The following is a 24,496-nucleotide window of genomic DNA, read 5'->3' on the forward strand; positions in this document are numbered from 1 at the left end:
CTGCCGGGAGGGGAGGAGCGGAGCGGGCGGCGGCGCCCCGGAGGGGGCAGCGCCCGGAGGGAGAGGGGGGAGGTCTGGCAGTGCCGGCAGCCTCCGAGCAGGGCAGGGGCGCGTCGGGGCCGTGCCCGGGACCGGCAGCGGCGGCTATCGCCCAGGCGGGGCTGGACCGCGCTTCGTGCGAGCAGGAGCCTCTCCCCGGCGAGCGGCCTCCCGCCCGCCCTCCGGTGCCCAGCGTTGCCTGCAGAGCTGCGGCAGCACCGGCGAGTGACTCGGCGGGGGGAGGAGAAGAGGAGGAAAAGAAATCGGATTGCCGAAAGGATTAGGAAGCGGAGTGGGGAGGCGAAGCTCTCTCCTCCCGTCCCTCCCCGCACACACTTGTGAAGCTATTCAGAGTTATCCTTCAGCATCAGTGGCGAGCGAGCCCGGGGGAGCCGCGACCGCGAAAGGTGCTCGGCAAACTGCAAGAGCGATCAGAGGGAGCGGAGCGGCCCGGGACGCCCGACCCGGCCCCTGTCCCTGCCCGCGAAGCACCGCACTTCCCGGCTCCGGTGTTTTATATATTACTCTTTTTTTAAGATTTCCCTGCTCCTCTCGCTTTCTCGGAGAAGGACAGGATTTGGAGCATTGCGGGCGGGCGTGCTGCCGGACCGCCTGCCCTGAACGTGCGGGGAAAGAGGGAGGGAGAGATGCCTCTGATTAGAGGGAAAGTCGTGCTCATCCTCAGCTTCGTCTTCTTGACAACTTTCGCGGCTGTGGTGAGAGGACTACCCGTGAGGAAACAACGCAGCAACAGTCCGAAGGAGAGAAGCTCCAAGCTGGCGGAGGTAAGGCAGCCTTTGGGGAAGTATGGAGAGCCGGGCGGGTGCTGAGGGGACTCCTTCCGCAGGCTCTGCAGCCCCTCACGTGCCGGGAAGGCTGTGGAGGCAGCGGGCCACCTGAGTGGTCACCGGGGCTCCCTCGGAGGCGCTTGTGCGTCTCGGACGGGAGCAGCATCCAACACGTGTCCCGCGGCCCGGCCGCCCGCAGCTCCCGGGAGAGAAGCAACAGCGGGGAGGAGTGTTCGGGCCCCCCCTCATACGGGCCGTTTCTTCACCCGTTGAGGGGCAGAGCGGTTTCCCGGCCTGCGGGATTTTGGGGCAGCCTCAGGTCTTCGCAGTGCACAGAGGCTGAAGGGAAGGGGCTCCTTTAGGCTTTCTGAGATCGGGGCCCAGTGTCGTGACCCGGTGCCCGGGAATATCCGTTGCCTCCAGCACCCAACATCCCAGGTGGGAGAGAGGGGTTAAATTAACGGGGTTGGTGCCTTGCCAGGAACGCCGAATCTCCCCTACCACAAACATAAGACATGACGGATTTTAGCCACCATCTCTCCGCGCCGAGACGCCCCTGGGGCAGGTTCCGGAGCGGCCATGCTCCCTTCTAATCCCGGCAGCCTGCGCCCCCGCAGTGTCCCCCGGGGCAGGCGGCCTGGGGAGCCTCCCGGCCGGGAGGGAGATGTCCCGGGGCTGCGCCTTGCGCTCCTCGCAGTGCCGGATCTGGCCAGCGCTGGCTGCCGAGCGCGGACTGTGCAAGGGAAAACTTCAACAGGCAGCGAGAGACCGGTCAGACTGGGAGACAGCTGATGGGATCTGATGGGATTTACAGGAGGGAAATAGGAAAGAAACAAAAGGAAAGCAGGGAGAAGGGTTTGAATAAGAAAGATAATTGGATGGTTGAAACAAGCTGTTTCCATCTTGAAACTGTTCTCAGGAGAAAAAATGGTTCGGGCAGCACAAGTGTGTTTAAAAAGTACTCTTTCAAAGAATGCTACTGCTAAAAGTAGGTGAAGGGAATAATTGAGAAAAGTGACGATAGGAGGAGGTTGAGCAGGACAGGTAAGAGCAGCTCAGCCCTCACTGGCGATAGGCAGCAGTATGGGAAGCAGCAGATTTGATCTGCAACGTCAGTCAGACTGGCAGAGGAGGTGTGAAGTGGTGGGAATATACCTTGTTCCTAGTTAGTGCTGAAACAGGACGTTGATCTGTGGAGGAGTTGCGCTGGCAGCTCCCGTGAGATGCACTAAACTCCATTCCAGCATGAAATCCAAGGAACAAGTGCGAGGAGCGAATCTGCCGCGTGGAAAGCCTGGCCAGTAGACAAGAGATAGCACGGCCTGCGTCAAGCCAGGTACCGCTAGTCAAGTCTGGTAATGGTTTTGAGTGGAGCATGAACTGAGCAGATCCAAAGAGGACTGCTGGGGATGTTCTGTGCTGTGCTTTGCTAGTGAAACTTTGAGCATAGACGGAGATGGTGCTTTAGTTGCCGGAGAAATGCCAGGCAGAGTGACCTTGGGCTCTGGCTGCAGAAGGAGTAGCGATTTACACTTGAAATCCAGGAAAGTATTGCAGCCCTGTGGCAGGGGGCAAGGATAGGGACAATCTGTATGTTAGGAAGTTATGCATGTGCCTACCACGAGACCCTGCAGTGCAGCCTTCAGGCTCCTTTTTATCTGACATCTAAAATACATGGGAGAGGGGAGCGAGCTGCTGTCAGTCCCGGTTTGTGAATGGCTGTGAATGGGGAGCGTTGTGCGGCCAGCCAAAGATCACACACGGCACTTACACAGCGCAGCCTCTGTCCCCAGGACCTTTGCTTCTTGCAGAAGTACAAACACACAAGAAGTTTATAGGCAAAGGTTTGAGGGTGGAGGTTAGAAGCAAGGAGGAAGTTGAAAAATTAATTCCTCTGGGAGCCTGTTGGTGCTCCCGTGCACGCCCTGCATCCCTCAGAGTACTGGCTGCACAGTTCTCACGGCAGGGAGAAAGCAGCCGAAGACACATGTCTCTTCTAGCTGTGTTTTGGGATGAAATCCTCTGTTTCTAGTGCATGTCGGGGAGAATTTAGAGTAGTCATGCACAGCTGTTTGAACTAAAGCAGAGAGCACAGGCACAGCAGTATGGTGGTTAAAAAAAAATCCAGAGTGATTTTGGGTCATACACACAGATGGTTCCTGTTGCAGCACTGATACGTCCTGTCTCTATGGCAGCAGGGTAGCCACAGCTGGAGTATTGGTTACACTATGGGTAATGCCCTACAGATGTGGGTAGAATGAAGGGGGCTGTGAGGAGAAAAATAGAAATGACAGAGAAGAGCAGATAGACAATCAAAACCATTAAACGGTTATATAACTTGGACTTATTTTAACAACTTCGTTTAAAGCAAACCTTTTTCCTTGGTTTAGGATTGAATGGAAATTGTTATAATCTGTCCTGAGCCTCAGAGTTGCACTTCTATACTAATATAATTTAGAAAAATCAAACCAAGTTTTTCAGTAAATTTTTGAGTTAGAAGGTATTCTAATTGCAGGAAGGATGGCGGGAACACATGCTTTATTTTTGGGTGATAACCTTATTAGTATGTCCCAAAGTCCTGTGCCTCAGTCAAGATCCATTACCAAAGGAGCAGGAAAATTTACATGTTCTCAGCTGTGACACTGGGCAAAAAAGCTTTGCTTGAGTTACACTGTTCTCAGCATAAACAACAGCTATAGTGAGAATATTTGCTGTTGCTTCAGTCTGTTTGACTGAAAGTTGAAAAGGCAGAATGAAGAAGTTGAAAGGCAGTTTTCTTTCCAAACTGTGACTTAAATCTAATGAGAGAAGATATGTGCTCATTTGGAGGCTTTTTGGTGATATTTGGGAAGGCAAGTGGGCTCTGAAGCAGCAAGCAGGTGTACAGCAGGGTTTTTAGAAGTGCTCATACTTTTATGTGGGCAGAAATGTGGCAGGACAGAGCACTGACCAGCAAGTGGCTCTTCAGATTTGGGTAACTGAATAGTTCGAAAAACTTGTGTCCCTTTTGGAGACAAGGTACAGCTCATCACGTCACTTGATTGTTTATTTATTTATGAAGTCAGGAGTTTTAAATGCAGAATATGTTTTGTTAAACTTACTGGATTTCAAAATATTGTCTTTGAACATTGTTAATAGACGTTTGAATTATTTCCAACTGATACCGGTTGATTCTGGTGCTGTTCTGGTAAATAGAAAACAGCTAGAGTCCTAACATGCTAGAAATGTAAATGTTAGAAGTGATTAGGTCTGTGTGAACCTACACCACAGCTGTGCATAGAAATAAAAGTGCCGGTGGGAACGGTGATAGGGGTGTTGGGAGTGAGGTCTGTGGCAGGGCAAGCCAACAATGTTTCATGGAGGGTCCAGGCTCTCAGTCGAGCTCTGGTGGGCTTGATGTGTGCTCTTTGGTAGGAGGGAACTGCTCTGAGAGAGGGGTCCAAGAGCAACATCAGCAAGCTCTCCAAGGCACCTGGGGTGTTACTGCTGGGCTGGGACAGGGGCAGGAGGCAAATCCAGGCTGGAGCTTGCTGTTGGAGTTCCCGTAGTCTGAGGCTGTGAGCAAAGCAAATACGGCATCTGCGATAAGACATAACGGAAGGCAACAAAAGAAATACCAAGCACAGCATAAAGGCTGAATTGGCTGCAAATCAGTGGTTTTGTGCAGCACCTGATATGATGGCTTCAGGCCCCTGAGAAATAAGGAAACAAGTGACAATGGTTACCTATTATTTACTGGTTAAATCAAGCAGTAAGAGTAGTGATGGCAAACTACATATAAAAATGAAGGTCTACACCTGATTAAAAATAATTGGTAGCAGTCTTGATTTAAATTGACCTGTCTTGTGCATAAGGGCATGTGAGTGCTGAGGAGTGCTTAAGAATTAAATGTACAGAAGTCACACGATGCCTGGCTGGAGATACCAGCAAACGGAGAGTGAAGGAGTTTCAAGGTGACATGGCATGGCTGTACTAGATAAAACAGTGTTAAAGGGAAAGAAATATCATCTAGGCTTGAGTGGAGCTTGCCAGGAGACTGTAAGCAGAAGTAGCCCTGTCATTTGGGAGCCGTAACACAGCCTAGACACGTTAGTCTGGGGACACCACTGCAGTGATGGGTTGCATGGGCACAGAGGTCTGGGGGAGCCTGCCCTGTGCCTCCCCCCAGCTCTTGCTCCTTCTTGACTCTTCTAGGGCTGTCTGGCCAAGAAGAGGATGTCACTTTCCCAGAGCCATCTCTCCCTGCTGAGGACCTCCAGCTTGTGTTGTCACCCAGGTCTGCCCTGTGTGGAGCATCTTGTCGTGCTGCCGCCTCATCAGGAAGGCCCAGCTGGGGTACGAGTGGGCGACCGGGTCGGTGCTGGCTGCCTGCACAGCCAGATCCCCGCCGCCACTGCGGGCTGTGTCAGTAGCAGAGTCATTTTGCCTGCGGATGTGCTTTTTACCTTTTCATTTCTTCAGCAATTAAGCGTTCTTGTCCCTGGCTTTGTCCTTGGCGGAGGTCGGATTTGTGGGTACAAAACGTTCATTGAAGCATCCTTCCGCTCTGAAAGGGGCTCTTTGTGTGCAGGGAGGTACTTCTCCCTTTGTAGCAAATTTCCTTTTGAGAAGTGCCAAATTATCTTAGTCAACACAGTTGAAAACCCTCCCGCCCTGGGGCTGAGACAGCAGCAGAAACAAAGGGGAGCCGGGTGTAGGGAAGCTGCCCAACAAGGGGGCTTCTTCCCTTTTCACTGCACAAATAGGTCTGCTGCATTCCCATTGTTACAATCAAAGGGGTTCCTGTAAAAGGCACATGTAAGGGGAAGAGATGAGGCATAAATCCCTCCACAGGGCACTGCCCGGCACTCTCTCCGGGTTCACAAAAGTGTCCTCCAGCACATGCAGACCTTCTCTTCATCCTGCTTCCAACCATGATCCCTCCAAGCCTGGTGGGATGATGGAGGGAGTGTGCTAGAGTTAATTCCTGCTTTCATCTTGTCAGTGTCCTATGGGTAGGGAGTGCAAACCAGGGATCATCTGTTTTCCGTAGCAGCAATAAATATTCTTCCACTCGGAATAATCCCCAAAACAAGAAGCCGTGATGGTTCCCACAGGGAAGCTTGAGGACAGTCTGAGCTATGGACAGACCAGCAAGGTGTCCCATGCTGTCCAACTCCTTCAAAGCAAATGTTGTCAGACATAGGCTCAGGTTTTGTACAAAATACTGGAGCAAGGAAGAGTCTGTGGCGTGTTTCAATGTTAAATCGTTTTTGTTTCAGACAGAAGCTTGCAAAATAACAGTGCAAGGAGTTTGGGGTTTGTTTGTTGTGGTTTTTTTGTAGAATGTTTTGCAAGTAACCTTCATTGAGCAGTCAGATGCTTTTACATGGCCAGCTGTAAAAGTCAGCCTGAAAAGTATTGCTTCCAAGCAGTGCCATTTCTGCATGTTTCCTCTGTGTAGGGACTACTGAGGCTTGTCTGAGAAGCTGTTTGAGATGTACTTTCATCTCCTTACTCATGAGATGAAGGCACCAAAACGATGGTGCCTTACCTACCTCTGAGTCGTAGGTGGCCCTTGGCGTGAAGGGCACTGATGCCTCCTGGGCTTCAGGTTGGTTTCATCTCCAGGGCAAGGATACAGCTTCAAAGAGAACAAAATGCAGTAAATCACTGCCTTCTGCTGTCTCCTGGCACCACTGGATGGGCACAAGGTAGAGACCTGGCTGCAGATGACCAGGAAATGCTCATGCATGCAGGGAAGAGGTGGTGAGGTTTGGGTTTATCTTGGATTAGGAGCTGATGGTTGGCCTGGCCTGTCAGGGTCTTATCTAGCACTCAGGACTTGGGGTGCAAGGCAGGTCTGGGAACATGTCCCAAACCAAGAGAGGCACATGTAGGGTGCAGTTGGAGGCTGGCACATGGCAAGGGTACTGTACCCTTCAGATAAGCTGTCTTCCAGCCCAGCCTTGGCAGCCTGAGTCTAGGGGCTAGCAAGCCAGTCCCAACTCTTTCCCAGCAGCTGAGCCTCCAGGTTCCTGAGGGGCGGTATTTGCTGGGTGGCCTAGAGGTGCTGCAAGAGGTGCTCCACCAGTGGAGAATTGACACCTCTTTGCCTCCCTGGGGTGTACTCTCTTCCCCACAACTTCAGCACACTTTCCTGCTACCCTCCCTGCCCTCCCCTGCAGCCGCTCCCGCAGCAGCCAAAATCCCAGGGGATGCCAGCTGTGCCGTGCTGTGCCATGCAATGCAGCACCTCGGACAAGATAAGGTGTTGTACAAATGTCTTCACATAGGCTGTTCCCCCCAGCATTTTCCCCTCTTGAGACATTGATTTTTAAGGAGCAGGCAACCTTACCATGTAATAAAACTACAAAGATGTCCCTTAGGGGAGCATCTAGTTGTCTTCTAGGAAGCATCTGTAGGGTGGCCCTCCTCATGCCACCAGTGGAGGAGATGTGTGGGTGTCTCAGGGTTTGCTTGGCTTCTGCATCCAGGATTACAGCTTGAGTGTTGTGTGTCTGTGACCACCATGGGGACTGGTCCTGGGGTTATCTCTAGGAAGTGACTGGCCAAAGGGAAGAGGAGGGGTCAACTGGGTGCTAAGAAGCTGGAGCAGTGGGGCTTCCCATCTGGATATGCCCTAGTGACTTTGGATTTGCCTCTGTAGCCTCGGGAACCTCAGGCTTCTGTCTGGTGGGAGGGGGGAAAAAAATAATTTTTTTGGTGAAGCACTTAAGAAGTAACAGGGGCTGTCCTGGAAAATCTTAGGAACAAGTGAGTTATGAACACCACAGACTGGAGCTAGAGAAAGGTACCCCAAGACCCTTCCTCCACCCCACATTGATGTGCAGGAGTCATTAAATCCTGCCGTTGGGCTGGGGAGGGGATCTGAGCTCATCCACAGGCTGGGGAGTTGCAGCCAAGCACCTGGAGCAGGGGCTGCTGGCTGTGAGTCAGCTTTGTCCCTTAAGGAAGACAAGGTATGGCATCCCTGCTTGGATCCCTTCCTCTGCAGAGTATGGAGATGCTCCGAATCCAGCTCAGGTGTCCATTTTGTCTGTTGTTGAGGGGATCCCTGATAGATTTCTGTTTGGCTGGTTGGCTGCATTCCCTACCACATTGCTTGTTTGGAGGGGCAGCCTCTGCAGCCTGTGTGGGACAAGGGGAGTAGGTGCCCCCTGAGTTACCTCTTGCCCTGTGTCCCCCCACACTATCACCTCTTTTAGCAGGCAAGGGGAGGCTGGCATTGGTCCCATCAGTTTCTGCACTTGCTTTGCTATATTTCAGGGGTTTTTGCTTTTGCAGTTTTGCTTGGGCTGCGACAGGGAAGGGAGCAGCAGCTGGAGCTCGAGAGTTACGGTGTGCAGGCTAACAAATGCAGATCATTAGCTGGAACAAGTTAATGGTTACTGAAGCACATGGAGTTTAGAGCTGGAACAAGTTAACAGCAACTCAGTCTGATGCATTAGCAGCTTATGTGTATTACAGCTCAACTATGTTAACAGAAAACATCTGCCCTAGAAGGAGCATTTGCCAGAGAGCACCAGAGGTTATGGATGTGTGTCTGTTCACCTCCCTGGGGGACCTCTCCATGCAGTCTCTGTGGGGGCCTGGCTCCCATACCCATGCCTGTGCTGCATCTGAGCAGCTCCCAGCTGGCCTGGCTGCAGCAGAAGTCTCAGGATAAGGTCTCAGGTTAAGGGTCTTCATGTAAGGGTGCCTTGCCAGTGGCTGGTGTCCTTGCAGCAGGCACTGCCTCTCAAGGATCAGCCCTTGGGATCTGTGCTTGGACAGAGTCTCCTGGTGGAAGGAAAACTCCATCTGCTGTGCTATGATATGTCAGTGGTGCTAACCATATGCTCCAGCTTCTCCTCAAGACCTGTGTGATTCATCCATATGAAAGGCAGGGCAGTCCCTCCTGAGGGGCAGGTAGAGAGGAGAAACTCAGCTATGGTGAACCTTTCCGAGAGCCTTCCCCAAGCAGGACATGGGAGACCCGCATCTATTCCTGGCCTTGCCGCAGGCTACCTGAGAGACCTTGGGCAGGTCATTTTCTTTTTCTGCAAAATGGGAGTTTTACAGCATTTGTCTCAGTGTTAAAGAGAGAGAAGATGTTTATGGTAGAGAAGCATCTGCATGTGACATTGAGAAGGGCAACAGCTAGGCAAGGCAAGGTGAAAAGCCACCAGGCTCCTGCTTTTCCTACTTGCGTCTCAAGTGGTCTGGGGAGTGAGGATGCCATGGGCAAGTTACTTGTCAGCACATCTGCAGGAGAGCTGACTGCAGTGAGAGAAGCTGGGCTGTGCCAATGGGATGCATGGTGAGGAGCACTGTCGGTAGCCTGGACAACTTCCCCACTTTTGGTCTTGCACAGAGTCACCTATGCTGTGTCCTTGCTCCTCATGGTGCTGCATGCTGCTGCTTCTCCATGCTGTGGTGTCTTCTGCTCCAGGGCTGGCTCTGCCTCAGGGCAGCTGAGTCACCGACCTTGGAATGAGTTTAGAGATTACAGTTGTTGCAGTTGTGAGACATGAAAATAAATAATGAGACATGAGTAAACCTTTGATGCTGCCTCCTGCAGCTTCCTACTCAAGACAGTTGGGATAAAGCTAGTTAGAAAAGAAAGTGATACCATATGATCTAAAGTATTTTGATAACTGCGTGAAAATTATAATCATGAGGTTATAATAATTATCTGCACGGCCTGCAGTTTGCTGCCAGCTCCTGCTGGCCTGTCATAAACACGATCTGCCCCCGCAAGCATGATAGCCAAGTGCTTTGTCTGTTCCATGAGCACTTGTAGAACTCCTGCAAAACCTAAATGGAGTCTTTACTTAAAAAAAAAAAGAAAAAGAAAAAGGCAACAAACCAACAAATAAAACAAACAAAAAAATGGAACCATAAAAAATACCCCCCAAAAACAGCATCCAAGTGTGAGTTGATTCTGAGGTGGACCAGAGAGTAGAGCAGTTGGGAAATCATGGTTCTGCTCTTTACTTGGGCCTCAACCCCTTTGCAGGCAGGAGTGTAACCCAGGGCACAGGAAGAGGGAGGCAACTGGAGGTGTTCACTTCTTTAAATTACCTCTGGCAGATCTTCCAGAGCTCACCTGTCAAAACCCTGAGTGATAGTTCCTCCTAAGCCACCTGCCTGTAAGTCTAAATGTGTCGTGTCCGATGACTGGGATTGTGGCTCAGGTGGTCTTACAGACAGTAACAAGAACTGGGTGGCATCTTCACCTTCCCTGTTATCTTGTAGGTACCCATCCAGCTCTTGACATCTCTAGAAGCTTTGGCAAGGCTCTGGGAAATCCGTTAGGTGGGTGATGAGCTGATGGGTGGCAGAGGTCACTTGCCTGATGTGCGTCCCATGGATTTTCCATCTGGCTGAAAGACTGCCGATTGACAGGTTGTGTACTGGTGGATGGGTTATGAGCCAGGAGGATCAAACTACGGACCTCAGGAGGCTGTGGTGGTTTCAGCTGGCTTGGCTAAAAAAGCCCTTTCTTTGAGCAGTGTCTCATCAAGGAGAGAGCACTATGGGAGGGAGGCGTCATGGCACACTGCATTTGTTCCTGGTGATTGCCTTGCTGTTCAACCTTCCTTTATTTTAAAGAGACAACAGTGTTGTTACTTGTTAGCTCTAGAAAAACCTCCCCTTCCTCCCAAACCTATCAGCAAAAATCGTCATGAGCTTTTCTGCAAACTACAGCCCGAGCTAACCCCATGCTGGACTTCCTTCTAAAGCAACCAACCATCTGCCCTCTACTGCCATAGCTTTATAGTATAACTTTACATTAAAATCCTCCTCTGGAGTTGTTTCTGCCCAGTTTCAGTCCAAAGATATTTTTTTCTTTCTCCAGATCTTTGCAGCTCATTTAGGTGAATATAGAAAGAAAAGTTCTATGGTAAAAAAAATCATAAAAAATTTGTACTTGACTAATTCATAAGTGGGCAAGTTTGCAACAGACTGCAGCACAGATTTTAAAATGTTGGAGAGAGCTTGGGGAAAGAGTAGGAAGGTCTATTCAGGAAAAGATCAATAGTTCTTCTGGTGGTTTCTTGTTTCAGTATACCATGGTAAAACTGTTCAAAGGAAACCTAACACAAGCAGTAATGATTAAGCAACAAAAGCCCCCATTCCTTATAATTATAGCCCAGTGTGATACCGGCCTTTAGCAAATACGTCATTTTCTTCACTGCAGTGTTAACAAGCCCAAACCACAGCCTGAATGTTGCCTCTGGTCTGACTGCCGTGTGCACAGGTTTCTTTGGTTCAAGTTGAGTGAGTTTATGTACTCCGTAATTGGCTTGGGATAGGTGTGGGTGGAAGCTGCATCCTCTGAGCTTGTCCTATGTTGGTGACTCGCTTGCTCCACTGGCTGCTGATGCACAAGCTCCAGCAGTGCTTCACTCCCAGGAGAGTTCTCTCAAACGTACTTGGAGGGGCAGCTTTGCTCAGCGGTGTGTGTAGTTACAAAGAGCACTGACAGTGGGTGCACTGGCAACTTGCAGCGCCTACAGAGATGCTGAGGAACTTGCTAGAGGGACACGTACTTGTGGTTGTGGTGGCACACATCACAGGTAGTGTGGCCCCTGGTTGCCAAAGTGCAGTACAGCACAGGGACTAGTCTGTTGATGTTTTCAGGTTGTAGGATCTGAGCTGTCACATCTCTAGTAATTTTTTATGTAGCAGCTGCAGCACATGAACATCGGTCATTTGCTTTTTTAACCCATGTTTAGTTCAAAGCCTTAGAGAAGTTTATAGCAAAATCGCAGATTTTAAGAGCAGATGAAATTATTAGAGCCTTGAATTTCTTCCCTAGTACAGATGTGGTACTCATGTTGAGCCTAGTGATGTGAGTCTGACAGTCTCCAAAAGAGAAATTGTCACTTTTCTTAGCTTGTTCCTGTGGTTAATCACCTATGGCACTTAGAGCATGATCCTTATTCCTCAGTTAAATTTGTCTGGCTTTGACTTGGGCACGTTGCTTCCTATTATGTGTTTCTGTTCTGGATTATAGAGTCTCTGGTGCCTGATGGATTATTCTCATAAAGAACTGGAAAATCAAGTCATTGCTTCCTTTTTTTAATATGACAAACAAATTAAATTATACAGATCTTTCACTGGAAAACTCTTTCCATCCCTCGAAATGGTTTTGTGGCTGCTCTCTTCACCACCTCCAGATTTTCGAGCAATTTTAATAGAGACGTATGGACTAGAAATGGAAAAATGTCAGCCTTTAGTCTCTAGAGCAATGATGTGTGGCCTTTTTCCACACACCTTGTTGCCTGTGTTATGTACAAAGTAGGCATGACACTGGGGTGAATTTCTAATGAGCTCCTTCCCCTTCCAAACATATTTTTTAATAAGCACCCAAGGTGCTTATTTTCCAAACACCCCAAAGTGTTTAGGTGGTCAGTCCTACATGTGGGAGAGCCTGGACTAGATGGGAAGAGCTCCTGGGCTGGTAGGTAGAAGGGTGTGATCCTGCTTATAGCCTGCGGTCAAAACATGGTCTTCAGAAATGGAAAGCCCATGCTCTTTCCTGAGTGCTGCCCCAGAGTTTCTCTCAGGTCCTGCCCTGGGGAGCCTTATTCCCAGCAAAGCAGGATATGCCAAGTGTATGCAGGAGTATCTGTGGCAATTCCTTCCTTGACTTTTCTTTTGCTTGGTTGCAGGAGAAGGCTAGTTGCAGGAGAAGGCTGGAGCTCAGCTGTGAGACAGTGATGGCTTTCCAGCACTGCGCTCAGCTTCTGGGGGGTGGTGGCAAGTGTTCTTCCCTGGTGGTGGAAGGAGAAGGGAGCTGGTGATGACCAGCTGGGCAATGGTTTGCAGACTTTCTCCTGTGCTTCATGGAGAGCGGAGAAGTAGAGTGTTCGCTCTGGACAAGCAAAGTCTTCTCTTCCCTTAGCTGATGCCCTGTAGTGGCCTAGCTCCAGGCTTCATTGCTTTATCCAGCTGCTCCTTGGACAGAGTAGAGGAGAGAATGGGTGTCATGCAGCAGGAGTGCAAACCTCGAGGGCAGCTGCTTGTTTGGCTGTCAGGAGCCCCTTGATGACATGGAGAGGACACATCTGATGCTCTCACCTGGAGAGAGCACTGGGCTTCTAAGCGCTTGTTAAATCCACGGCTTGATTGGCTGGGGCAGGGCACGGAGCAGAACCTTGCTCAGGAGGGACATCTGATGTAGGGACAAATTTTAACCCAGCAAAGCTTCAGAACAATGCAGATATCAACAGGAGGGAAGTGTTGGGTGGTACAGTGCAATGACCATTGCTGATGGACTCTGGGCCATCCAGGGCAGGCACTCTCAGTGTCCTTATGCCTCTGGAGTGTTTGGGCATTGAGGGAGCTCTGTTCACCCTGCAACACACTCACAGCCAGTTTCCCTGGAGCAGTTTTACATTTTCCCTGTGGGAACAGTACTCTGAATTTCTTGAGCTTGTTTGGGCGTAAAATGTGAATTAGGCACTGAGTGTAAATTTGGAGACTTGGAGTCTGTTCCTGGCTGGCTTGGTCTGATGTCCTTGGGTGAGCTCGGATCTTGTTGCTAGAGGAGACCTCACTTTCCTGGTTGTCTGTGAAATGAGCTTACCCAGCCCAATAAGCTCATTGCAAATTAGACAGGAACGCCAGGCTCGCAGGGCTGTTGTCAGTCTCTTGTGCAGGGTTGTGTTGGGCAGCTGGCAGCAAACCCAGCACTGTCAGGCAGTATTGTGCAGCCAGTGCTAGGACACGGCCAGCTTTGCCTGCTCAACCCCCCTTGCTGTTTATGTTCCACCTGGGCTCTGCCTTGGTCCCTACCAAGGAGACCCTGTGTGTGACAGGAGACCTAGGAAGGGGCTAAGGCACCGGGAGATGGGCTGAGACAGAACCAGACATCCTTCCCATGCGCCCTTCCCAAAGCTGTTGTGGTTTTGAGGGAGCTGGGAGGGGAAGGTGTAGGCAGAGGCATGTGTCTGTGCTCATGTTTGCTGCCAGCAGTGCCACAGGAGCCTTCCTGGCCAGGGAGAGGGAGCAAGCCCCAAATGCTCTCACCAGCCAGCACAGGCAGACTCTTCTGTGCAGCCCTCTCTCCTCAGGGCCCATCTGGCGAAGTCTGTCACTGGCCCTTCTCTGCCTTCAGCTTGCTCTGGGCAGCAGCCAAGGGACCAGCAGCATCCCTGCTGCTCTTTTCCCTCCCCCGGGAATGGAGGGATCATGGGCTTTGATGTATGGGCACAGGGCTGGGGACAGGCTGTGTGCACTCATGAGAGTCTGGCCAGGCTCCAGCTGCCTTTGAAGTGCTCCAGTGATCAGGATGAAAGGAAGGGGAGTCCTTCCCCAAACCATCTGGCTCTAATTGCAGGTAGAAATGCCTCTCTGCATCCCCCCCCTCCACCCCATGGGGAGGGGGCACTCCGCACTCTTCTTCGTTAATCCCGTGGCTCTTGACCGGAATGGTGTGAAGGGCAAGAGCTTGGAAACAAAAGGGGGTTTCAGCTGGGCAGCCAGCAATAGGCATCCTCTGGCAGAGATGCTGGGGGTTTGGGCACCTCAGCTCCCAGCCTTGAGCTATGGGGCCCAGCAGATCTTCCCAAGGACACCTGTGCCACAGAGGGGTTTGCCAGTTGTTCCCATCTCCGGTTACTCAGGCACACTGGAGCCTGCTGGCCCTTTGACTCACACTCTTTCATGCCAGTGTGCACCGAGTGCAGGGACAAGGAACGTGGGAACTCGGTGTGAGCCCAGTTATTTGGCAGCACGCGCTGGCCGCCTCCCTGCCTCCCTCCCCCCCGCCCCACCCTTCTGACTGGTGCTGCCTGCCCGGCAAGACTCCCTGCCCACTCTCCCTGCTCCTCCTGGGACAAGGCTGGCTGTGAAATGCCATGTGCCACTGCAGTGGCAGCAGCAGATAGAGCCATTGGCAGCACTGGCAAGTGAGTTTTGTTGACTTGTTCAGCTGGGCATCTTCCCTTTCTCAAGGACCTAGAGGTAGCTGGGTTATATCTACCAGCAGTTTCTTTCCCTCCTTGTGGTAGCCTGTGGGCAGCATGTGAAATCTCAGTTAAACCTGTGTTGCTTCAAGTTGTCTGCCCTAATACTAACACCACAGAACAATTTATTTTGATGAGGTTTTCCCCCTTGTCATAAAGCCCTTGTTATAAACTTTTTATATAAATATATAAAATTATTAAACATGACCTCTGGTAACTCTGTGACCAGAAGCAGCCTGTGCTGCTTACCCATCTCCAGGGACCAAGCAAGAAAGGGAGAGCAAGAAGTGGAAAGCCAGGCAAAATGGGTAATGGGACAGCAGAGAGGGGTGCAGAGAGGGTGGTTGTGGGTATGGAAAGCACTAGCCTGAATAGACCTGTAGGTTCAGGTGCAGTGGGGCTGAATCCTAGCACAGCAGAGGACAATGGATATTAACTTGATTGATTAACATGTTAACTGCCACCCTGATGCTGCAGATAGGGTGGAAGAACCACTTGGTGCAGCAGACTAGACCCCCTTTGCTGGTTAGCAGTTTGCTCCCTGCCCTGCACTGCCACCCTCCAGAGATATTCTCACTGCCTCTTCCCTCTCCAGGTCTCTGCCTCATCCAGTCCTCGTTCGGCAGGGGATGAGGAGCTGCCACCATCGGGCAAGGCGCAGGGGCTCAGGCGGAGTGGGCAGGCTGGCCCGCGGCGGCACAGGCGTCGGGGGGTGGCTCAGCAAGCTGCCAGGAGCCCAGCAGTGCCCCAGCCCAGCAGTGCTGGCCAGGAGGAGAGCCTGCCCTTCATGCTGGACCTGCAGAGCTTGCCAGGGCTGGCCAATGTGGACCTGAGTGCCCAGAACCCCAACATTCAGGTGGGAAGTGGGTCTAGGAGGACCATGGGGGGAACGTGGGTGAGTGCTGCATGTGCTCTCCAGCCTCATTTGGTTCCCTAAGAGGAAAGATCTTGTGAATGGGGTCTGTGTGGCTGCTGCCATCTGTCTCTCTTGGTAGCTGCCAGCTGCAGATAGCTGGCATGGAGAAGCTCCTTGCCAGAAGAATTTGCTCACACCCTTTTCCCTGGCCCCCCCCAGCTCCTCTTGGCAGAGCAGGAGCAAACACTCCTACGTGGGTGACCTCTCAATTTCTCAGGGTGGCGTTGGCCCCTGTGGGTGACGACCAGCCCTCCGAGTCTCCCACGCTGTCCCTGGTCAGTCTCTCTGGATGAGGTGAGACCACTTGTGCTCATCATCGTCCTGCAGCCCAAAGCGTCTCTGGCCTCTCAGGTTGGGAACCAGTGTGTGGTCTGGTAGGTCTGTCCCAGGGCTGTGCCCTGGCTCACTGCCTTGCTTCGTGTCTGCCTTAAAGGTGACCATTGAAGTGGTGGATGATCCTCAGGCCGAGATGGAGATGGACTTGTTGAAGGAGACAAGAAATGACTGGTCTCTGACATCCTCTGAGTGGTTGTCCCACAAGGACCTGTTCTGGCCCCTCTTCTGGGAATACACTGACCTTGCCGAGGGGGAAGAGGAGGAGGAGGAAGAAGAAGAGGAGGAGGAAGAGGAGGAAGAGGACGACAACCTGGATGTAGGGGACAGGGAGGAAGAAGAAGAGGATGATGATGAGGAGGAAGATTACACAGCAGAGTATGAGGAGGAGGAGTCCATGCTCAGTGGAGTGGGAGGAAACTGGGACCAGCGATGGCCTGGGCAGAAGAACTGGATCTTTAAGGAAAAATATAATTACGGTGAGTTCTCTTGGTATGCACAACTGCCCTGCAGACCAGCACTGCCCTCCCCTGCCCTGCCTGGCCCACAGCCCTGCACCAGGGATCACAGCACGCTGGTGCTCAGCTCCTACCTAAAAATAAGCAAGAATGCCAAGGAGCAAGGCCAGTACTCAGCTGTGGCTGCCAGCAGTCAGATGTGCTAGAATCCCAGTGGGAACTGCCCTTGCATGTAATCAGATGGAGCATGGACTCTAGCAAAGGCATGCTCAGATGAGAAATACATTGTAAATGTTAAATGACAAGTGCTGCTGCCATCTACTCAGATCCCTGCAATGACACCAGTGCCAGAAGCCTTTGCCTCAGACGTCGACATTCCCCCAGGAGAGGAGCTGCAGAGGGCTCCATGGCAAGTGCTGGTGGGCAGACAGGCCATGGCACCACAGCAGCTCCCTCTTGCAGCTTCTTGGCCATGACCCTGAAACCAGTCAGCCTTTGCTAATACCTCATGCTTCAGCGTCATGGCCAGCGCATTGGCCAAGTTCAGTGAGGATGGGGATGTCGGTGATGCCTGTTTGGGTTGGTATGACTGGGAGCAAAGCTGTGAGAATGAGAGCTTTTGCTCAGGGGTTGCTTCCCTGGGGTTGGCAACGAGGGCAGGGTTGGCCCTTGGCATCACATGGCTGGGTACTTCTGTGTGCCCCAGGCAGCGCCATCCCTGTACGGGGATGGTGCGGAGCTGAGGGAGGTCCCAGGTGGCTGTTGGCTCCCCTCCTGCTAGGACTTTGCTGAGGTTCACCACTCTCTGCCTCTTCCCTGCCTTGCACAGACTATGAAGATGAGGAGGAGTGGAGCCTGTGGTCCCCTTGCAGCACTACCTGTGGCAGTGGGAACCAGAAGAGGACCCGGTCCTGTGGTTATGCCTGCACAGCAACGGAGTCGAGGACCTGCGACCTGCCACACTGCCCTGGTGAGCCCTTGGCCGTACCAGTGCTTGGGTGCTGTCTGACCCTGATGTGGGCTGGTCCCCCACTGCTGCAGGCAGTGCTCATGCTTCAAGAACTAGTTATATTTAATGTGTTCAGGGCTAATGACCATGGGCCTTTGTTTCCATAAAGAGGCTGTGATTGGGCTTCATGGCTCCCCAAGCAGTTGTGTGGTACCCAAGGGTGGTAGAGCTGGAGTCCAGCTTGATATGTAACTTCTTGCACCTCTCTCACACTTGAAATTCTCTCCTGAGGCATACTGAGAGCCGGCTCTATCCACTGGGATTTATGTTATCTCACAGCCTCAGACAGGTCTATCCATCCAGTCTTGCTGCTGGCCCTTCCTTCCAAAGACAGAGCCATGACACCAAAGAAGTGGCAGGAGAGGGGCTGGAAAATGGATGGTGTCTGGTGCACATACAGAGGGAAGAATCCCACCACTTGTCTTGGTGTTCAGCCTGGCTCTTTGTTTTGTTTTTTTTTTCCTTCTTTCTCAAGGTGCAGAAGGGGAAATGGTCTTTCCCACAGAAGAGACACCTTTCAAAAGTGACAACACCACAGAGCTGTTCAACTCAGGTCAGCCTCTGCTTCTGCTTTGCACTGGCTTCAGCTGTGACTGGGGGGTCATAGCTGGCTGGTGGGGAGGGCTCTGCCAAGGGCTCCCACATCTGCTGTCCAGACTTAAGTCACCCAAACCACTACCATGTGCAGGCTTCGGTGGTCATGTTAGTAAACCCAGTTGCTCCCACAGCCCTGGTACAACACAGTCCTGCTTTACGGTTCAGTGGCCGAGGCCAGCCTGCCGTGTGCCCTCTCCCATGGGGCAGTGCTGCCAGCCGGGCCCCCGCACAAAACCCCTTCCCTCTGTCACTGCCTTGGGGATGGAGCCTGGCTCCAGTTCATCCCAAGAGGCTGACTGCTCCTTCCTAGTGGTTGCAGGCTCCACTGGTGGTATTGGCAAGGTGGCAGGCAAATGGCAACTGGGTAAAGTGGAGTGCAGACTGTGCATGCCCTCACCTTTCTGTACCTTCCCCCAGAGGTGGACAGCTGTGAGAAGTGGCTGAACTGCAAGAGCGACTTCCTCACCAAGTACCTGAGCAAGGTGCTGACGGACCTGCCCAGCTGCCCCTGCTCCTACCCATTGGAAGCCGTCTACAGTGCCGTCAACCTGCGGGACGAGCAGCAGGGCAAGAGCTTCCGATGGCGGGATGCCAGTGGCCCCAAGGAGCGCCTGGACATTTACAAGCCGACAGCACGCTTCTGCCTGCGCTCCATGCTCTCCCTGGACAGCACCACCCTGGCTGCCCAGCACTGCTGCTATGACGAGCACACCCGCCTCATCACGCGCGGCAAGGGGGCTGGCGTCCCCAACCTCATCAGCACCGAGTTCTCCCCGGAGCTGCACTACAAAGTGGACATGCTGCCCTGGATCCTTTGCAAGGGCGACTGGAGCCGGTATCACGCTGTCCGGCCCCCCAACAATGGTCAACAGTGTGCGGACAACCCCACCGAGGAGGAGTACCTCTCCCAGCTGCAGGAGGCCAAGGAGTACTAGCCACAGCCGCTCTCAAAGGAGCCACAACCACCACTGGCTTGCACCCCTGCGCAGCCTGGCGAGCCCTGGCCCTGCTCATGGGCTCCTCAGTGGTGCCAAGCAGAGCGGGGAGGATGCGCCATCTGTCTCCTCCCCTCAGAGGGGTGCCTCAGCCCCCCTTGGATTTCTGAGGGTGCCGGAGGTTATTGTGGTGCAATCCCTGCCGTGCCACCCAGGGCAGTCCTGTAATCCAGGGCTCCTGGGCTGGCACATGGGGAGCAGCAAGGGCTCAGAAGTGTAAAGGGAAGAAGGGGCTGCTCCTGCCCGCTTTTATTCTCTACGACCTTTCAATGCAACCTGAAAGCTGAGGGCAGGGTGAAGCAGGCACAGCTCCTACTGGCTTCATGCCTTGTCTGAGGAGCTGCTGAGGCACAGCTGAGCAGGATTTGCATGCTCCTCTGGTTTGTGCATGCACAGTTGGGAAGGAGCAGGGAAAGGCTTAGCAGGGTCCATAGGCCCAGGGTGGGTTGTGGGGCAGGAGGAGACTGGCTGCCTGGGCTCTCTTGGCAAGATTGCCTTGCCGCCGGGGTTTTGGTTGCCAAAGCTAGACATGGGTGGGCCTCAGAGGAGATCATCACAGGGGACACACACCACCTGTGTGCATTTCAGCCCCTCTGCCTTGGTGCTTGGGGGAGCAGGGTGGTAGCACCTGTGCAAGTCCCAGCACTAGCCCACTGCCAGGCCTTGGTGCCCTGGCAGCCCCCAGAGGGTCTCAGTGCTCAGGAGCACCCATAACACAGCCCAGAAGGAAGTCCTGTGTTTCTCACTCACAGGCCTGCCAGAGGCAGGAGGCACCTTGGCCACTGCACATGCCATTGCTGGCAAGGAGCAAAAAGCACCAAGCCAAGCTCTCCATGGGGATAGGAACAAGTCAGCTGCCACTGGGAGCATCCAGCATTGCCCTCTCTGGTCTGCTGCTGGACACGGGCCCTGCTCCATGCTGTCTCTTCCCAGGTGCCCAACAGGATACAGCCTAGGGAAAGCGAGGTGTGAGCACACCCTGCGCCTCTCAGGCTCACTGCCGGGCCAGGCGAGCAAGTGTGGCTCCAAAGAAGGAACACACACATGCTAATAATACCTAGTCTCCACAGATCATGGATCATGATGCTCTCTGGTGCACTTTGGTCTTGCCTGGGTTTTATTCAGCTTTTCACAGGTCTGTGGCAGTGTGTCCCAGCATATTTTGTGAGCTTTTCTGCAAAGAAAGTGGGCTGAGCACCTTTATCCCTGGACATTCAGTTGTTGAACCTGGCAGAAACTTTGCAGCTTTCATTTTGAAAATTTTATGCATCAGAGGAAATAAAAGAGCAAGTCAAGCACACATAAAGAAGAATGGAGTAATTTCTAGACTAGAAGTTTCATCTGAGGCTGTTTGCTACTCCATGTATTTCTACGGGACACTGTTGGACCAAAAAAATATGTCTGCTTGCAGAGGTCCTTGGCTGACCATCCTGTGCTGTGTCTGTCCTTCTTGCAGTTTTCTCCAGCATCAGTGAATATCCATGGTCTGAAAGCAATCCGGGGAGTCTTTCTGGGAGCATCTTTATATATGTTGAATGTATGTTGATCCTTTTGTCTTGGTTACTGATAGAATATTGTGTCTTTGGTCATCAGTATCTAAGACTTCCTAGCTGGTTCCTAGGGAAAAAGGGGTTCCTAGCTGGTAAAACTATTAATGAAGTTGTCACTGAATTATTCTTATTTAACTGTTATTCCACACTTGTATCCCTAGACTCTGGCTGTGGGTTCTGTCAAAACATAGGCAGGCATCGTCATTTTCCCCATAGGTATGCAGTTTGAGATGACAAGTGTTATGTAAGTGGTAAGAAGGAAGACAACCAAATAAGCATGGATGGAGACATAGACCCTGGAAAATTTTCATGATCATTTCATGTTCCTAGTCAAAATGGTCATTCACTCGCTAGTTTCTGCTAAAGAGGTAGGTCATAAAGAGGTGGTCAGGAGGGGGTGGCAGTGATCTGGTGGCTTGGTTCTGGGAGCCTGGGATGTGTTCAGAGAGCCTCGTCAAGAGACATGGAGGCTTTTGTATGGGAAGCAAACAAATTGAGCAGACAAGGCCATGGAAGGGTGAGCTTGTTATCTTCTGTCATTCAGCACAGCATCTTCATATTTCCTCTCCCTTACCATATGTCATCATTAACATCATCAGACTCTCGGAGTTTATTTACCATCAGTGCTGACTTCTTTAAAACAGCCTCCTGTTGAATGTGCCTAGTGTTTGGTATTGGACCCATGCATGGAAGCAGGACTTCTGCAAACAGCCTTTCTTGAAGGAGACTTGCAAAAGCTCAGACAATTTATTTGTTAGACTGGCAACTCTCTAAGAAAGTGCTCTTACAGTAAGGCCTGTTAGTCAGGCTTTGCACCTTCCTCCCCTTTATACTGGCTATGTCAACCAGTGTAACCCCCAGAAAAGAAACTATGATTTCTGTAATAACTGCAGTTCCTGTCCAAGGGCAAGTAGAAAAATTCCTTGCATTGACACCCCCCCACTCCCCGCCTCCCCCACAAAAGGTAGTTGAGAGCCAAGTAGCTGTTCTGCTTCACTGCCTCTATGGTTTGGACAATATAGGTGTGAACTGGAGCATAAGAAACAAGAAGCAGTGTTGTTCCTCATACAAGCACCTTACACACCGGGAGGCTTTGCAGAGCACTGTGAGGAAAGCAGACATTAAGCAAGCGTTTATTTTTATATCCCATCGAAGATTCTGTCCAGCTCACTGCTGTTTAAGTGATGAATTTCTAAGGTTTTACTCCTTGGGTTTATTGTGGGTATTTTATATATAGTATATATAAAATGTCTTTTATTCCTACAAAATTTCATAGAGAAGAATTCTTTATTCTGATAAAGCACTTTATATATATACACACACATTCATATATATATATATATATATATAAATGTCATGCTGGTGTCATCCAGTTGGAACTGGAGCATATGTTGCTATTTATTTTGGTTGAGAGGGATGACACTATGTTGAACACTACGTCTGGGGTTCCTAGTCCCAGTTGAGGCCCTTATGGCTTAGATTCCTTTCCTTAGGATTTACATTTAGTGATGTCTGGCTGCAAAAATCACAGGTAACAAAGACTATCTGGAGCCCACCACTACAGCCATGGGATATGTGAAGTTCTACTTACAGGGAAGGAAGCCTCCTACGAGACCATCAGGGTCAGTGCTGAAAAGCAAACGTGCCCCAGGTTTTATTCCATGGTGAGCTTGGCCAGAGTTGGGTACTGGCTGATGTTACACCAGCACACTGCTTTAGGCAGGTATTGAGCATGGAAGCAGGGAGAAAATAAAACCCAGCATCATCCCAGCTGGAAAACTGGTTTGGCAAACCACCTCCAGAGCCAACAGCTAATTATAGCAGGGGGATTTGCAAAGCTTTCCAGGGATCACAACTTCTTGTTGCTGTTAATTTGCTGCATAAATCATGACCGCTTCCAAGATCTTGCTGTTTCCAGCTGTTTTCCCTCCTTCTCTGTTGCTCCTTTTGCTTTGTGCTGTCTGCACATCTGTCAAGGGTTATCTGCTGCTCCAGCACGGGACTCTGCTCCACAGCTGCCTGGCACCATTGCTGGCCTCTGCCTGGGCGCAGCAGAGAAGTCCTCTCAGTGAAGGATGCTCTGAGCTTCCTGTGGGTCTTCTGCAACATCCAAAACATCGTTGCATGGAGCCCAAGCTGCTCAGACAAAATCACTCTTTCTTTGGAGGGGCAGTCAGCAGTTACATGCCTAACATGCCTTTTAACATGCCTTTATCCTATGCAACAAGGTGCTGGATGCTGAGCCCTGTGGCAGAACTCCTGGGCTATAGAAATTCCCACCGCCATAGAATAGAAGCAGGAAGAATTTCTGCACTAAGCAGGTGCTGAAGACCTGGAGATGTCACCTGAAATCACAGAGTGAGTCTGTGGCAGAGTCTCAGGCTGCACTTTTGCCCACTGCCTTGAACATGAAACCAGCATCATTGCTGGCCATCAACATTGTCTTAGTCTGCCAGCCTGGACTGGAGCTCGGTGTGGCTCAGCTGCACCAGTTCACTGGCATCTGACTTGAAGATGAGTTTCTCTGCACACACAGTGAGCCACGCCCAGATTTTGCTGGGGCACAGGTGGGGTGAATGCTGCCCATCTCTCAGGGATGACTGTGAGATTTCATTACAGCAACAAATATTCTGTTACCTGTCTGCTCTTTCTCAGGGCTCCTGCTCCAGTAATCTGCTTCTTGGAAAGCACACAAAAAAACCCCAACTGGGCTCAGAAGGAGCTGCTTTGGAATGAGAGAGCAGAGGATGATAATGCAAGGAGAGTTTGGCCAAAGCCTGTGGAGCAGACCTGAACTCCAAGGCCTGGCCTTAACCTAGGCAAGAGCAAAGTGTAATTGTGATGGTCTGTGGACCTTGAATTAAAACTGAAGTTCTGGAGACAAACATTTCAGACACCCCTGTTCTGGTCTGCGAAGGGACACACCCCACTGTGTGGCTACAGTAGCCTTCTGGGCTGGGTGTGCTGGTGGCACACAGCTGCCAACTTACCTTGAGCAGAAGATTAAAAGGAAAAAAAATCACACGTGCTGTAATTTTTCAGCTGTAGCCTTGCTGGCTGCACTTTTCCACTTGGTCAAGATAATTCTGGACCCTAAACTTGTCTTCCAGTGATGATGTAATTTTTTTTTTTTACTTTTAAGTTACCAATTATCTATACTGAAATGTACTGCATTCATTACATCTTTATTAGGCCTTCCCTTATTTACTAATAAAAATAGTATATAAAGTGTTACCTAAAATCTTAATAAAACCCAGATACTCTGCCAAAGAAAATCATTAAGTTGACTTGATATGAGTTGTGCTTGATGTAGCCATGATATAGGTGTGTTGGTTGTTACTTTTTCACTGATTAGTCAGGTATTTTATAGGTTACTGACTGCACTTGTATTTTTTTAATTAATTGATGTTACAGATTGATCTAGTTCTCTTGGCCCTCACCTCTTTTACTTTTTTCCTCCCTCCCTCCCTCTTCCCAGTCCCACTCCTCATTGAATTCTGAAAGGTTGTTCAACTTTCCCAAGTGAGTTTCTTAAGATACTTTGTCAGGCCCTGTAATACTGGAAACATCCCACTATTTTCACTTTTGCTTTAAAAAACCATCTTATTTAAGTTCTTCCCATTTTGCCATTGAAGTAGGGTTGGGATGATGTTTCAAAGCAGTTTTAATTGTTACTTAGGCTGGAGGCTCTCAGTTTCTGATTTGTGGCCCAGTTTTCCCATAGAAGTTTCACACATATAAGTGATCAAAATACATGAGGAAGGGCCGAGTCATAGCACAGCTCCATCTAAACCCACATTCAGTTTCTGACAGCAGTGAGTGACTATGAAGGAAAAGAGAAGGACAAGCA

General features: G+C 51.0%; 1 protein-coding gene across 1 annotated transcript; it reads left to right on the forward strand.

Annotated features, from left to right (window-relative positions):
• Nucleotides 1-283: 283 nt before the first annotated feature.
• On the forward strand, nucleotides 284-23,907 carry ISM2 (isthmin 2). The gene is made up of 6 exons (XM_050336540.1): nucleotides 284-824; nucleotides 15,384-15,644; nucleotides 16,138-16,516; nucleotides 17,325-17,465; nucleotides 17,980-18,057; nucleotides 18,519-23,907. Exons 1-6 carry the CDS (start codon nucleotides 687-689, stop codon nucleotides 19,034-19,036), a joined length of 1,515 nt encoding a protein of 504 aa, XP_050192497.1. The 5' UTR covers nucleotides 284-686; the 3' UTR covers nucleotides 19,037-23,907.
• Nucleotides 23,908-24,496: the final 589 nt, after the last annotated feature.

The sequence above is a fragment of the Myiozetetes cayanensis genome, unplaced genomic scaffold (genome assembly GCF_022539395.1).
Source record: "Myiozetetes cayanensis isolate MyiCay16 unplaced genomic scaffold, myiCay2020 scf6-25, whole genome shotgun sequence".
In the NCBI taxonomy this organism is placed as follows: Eukaryota; Metazoa; Chordata; class Aves; order Passeriformes; family Tyrannidae; genus Myiozetetes; species Myiozetetes cayanensis.

What these genes read in the sequence shown, in the direction of transcription:
- ISM2 (XM_050336540.1), top strand. Translation starts at nt 687, where the DNA reads ATGCCTCTGATTAGAGGGAAAGTCGTGCTCATCCTCAGCTTCGTCTTC. An exon ending in GAAGCTCCAAGCTGGCGGAG is followed by an intron (nt 825 to 15,383) that starts GTAAGGCAGCCT and finishes TTCCCTCTCCAG; the next exon opens with GTCTCTGCCTCATCCAGTCC. An exon ending in CCCAGAACCCCAACATTCAG is followed by an intron (nt 15,645 to 16,137) that starts GTGGGAAGTGGG and finishes TCTGCCTTAAAG; the next exon opens with GTGACCATTGAAGTGGTGGA.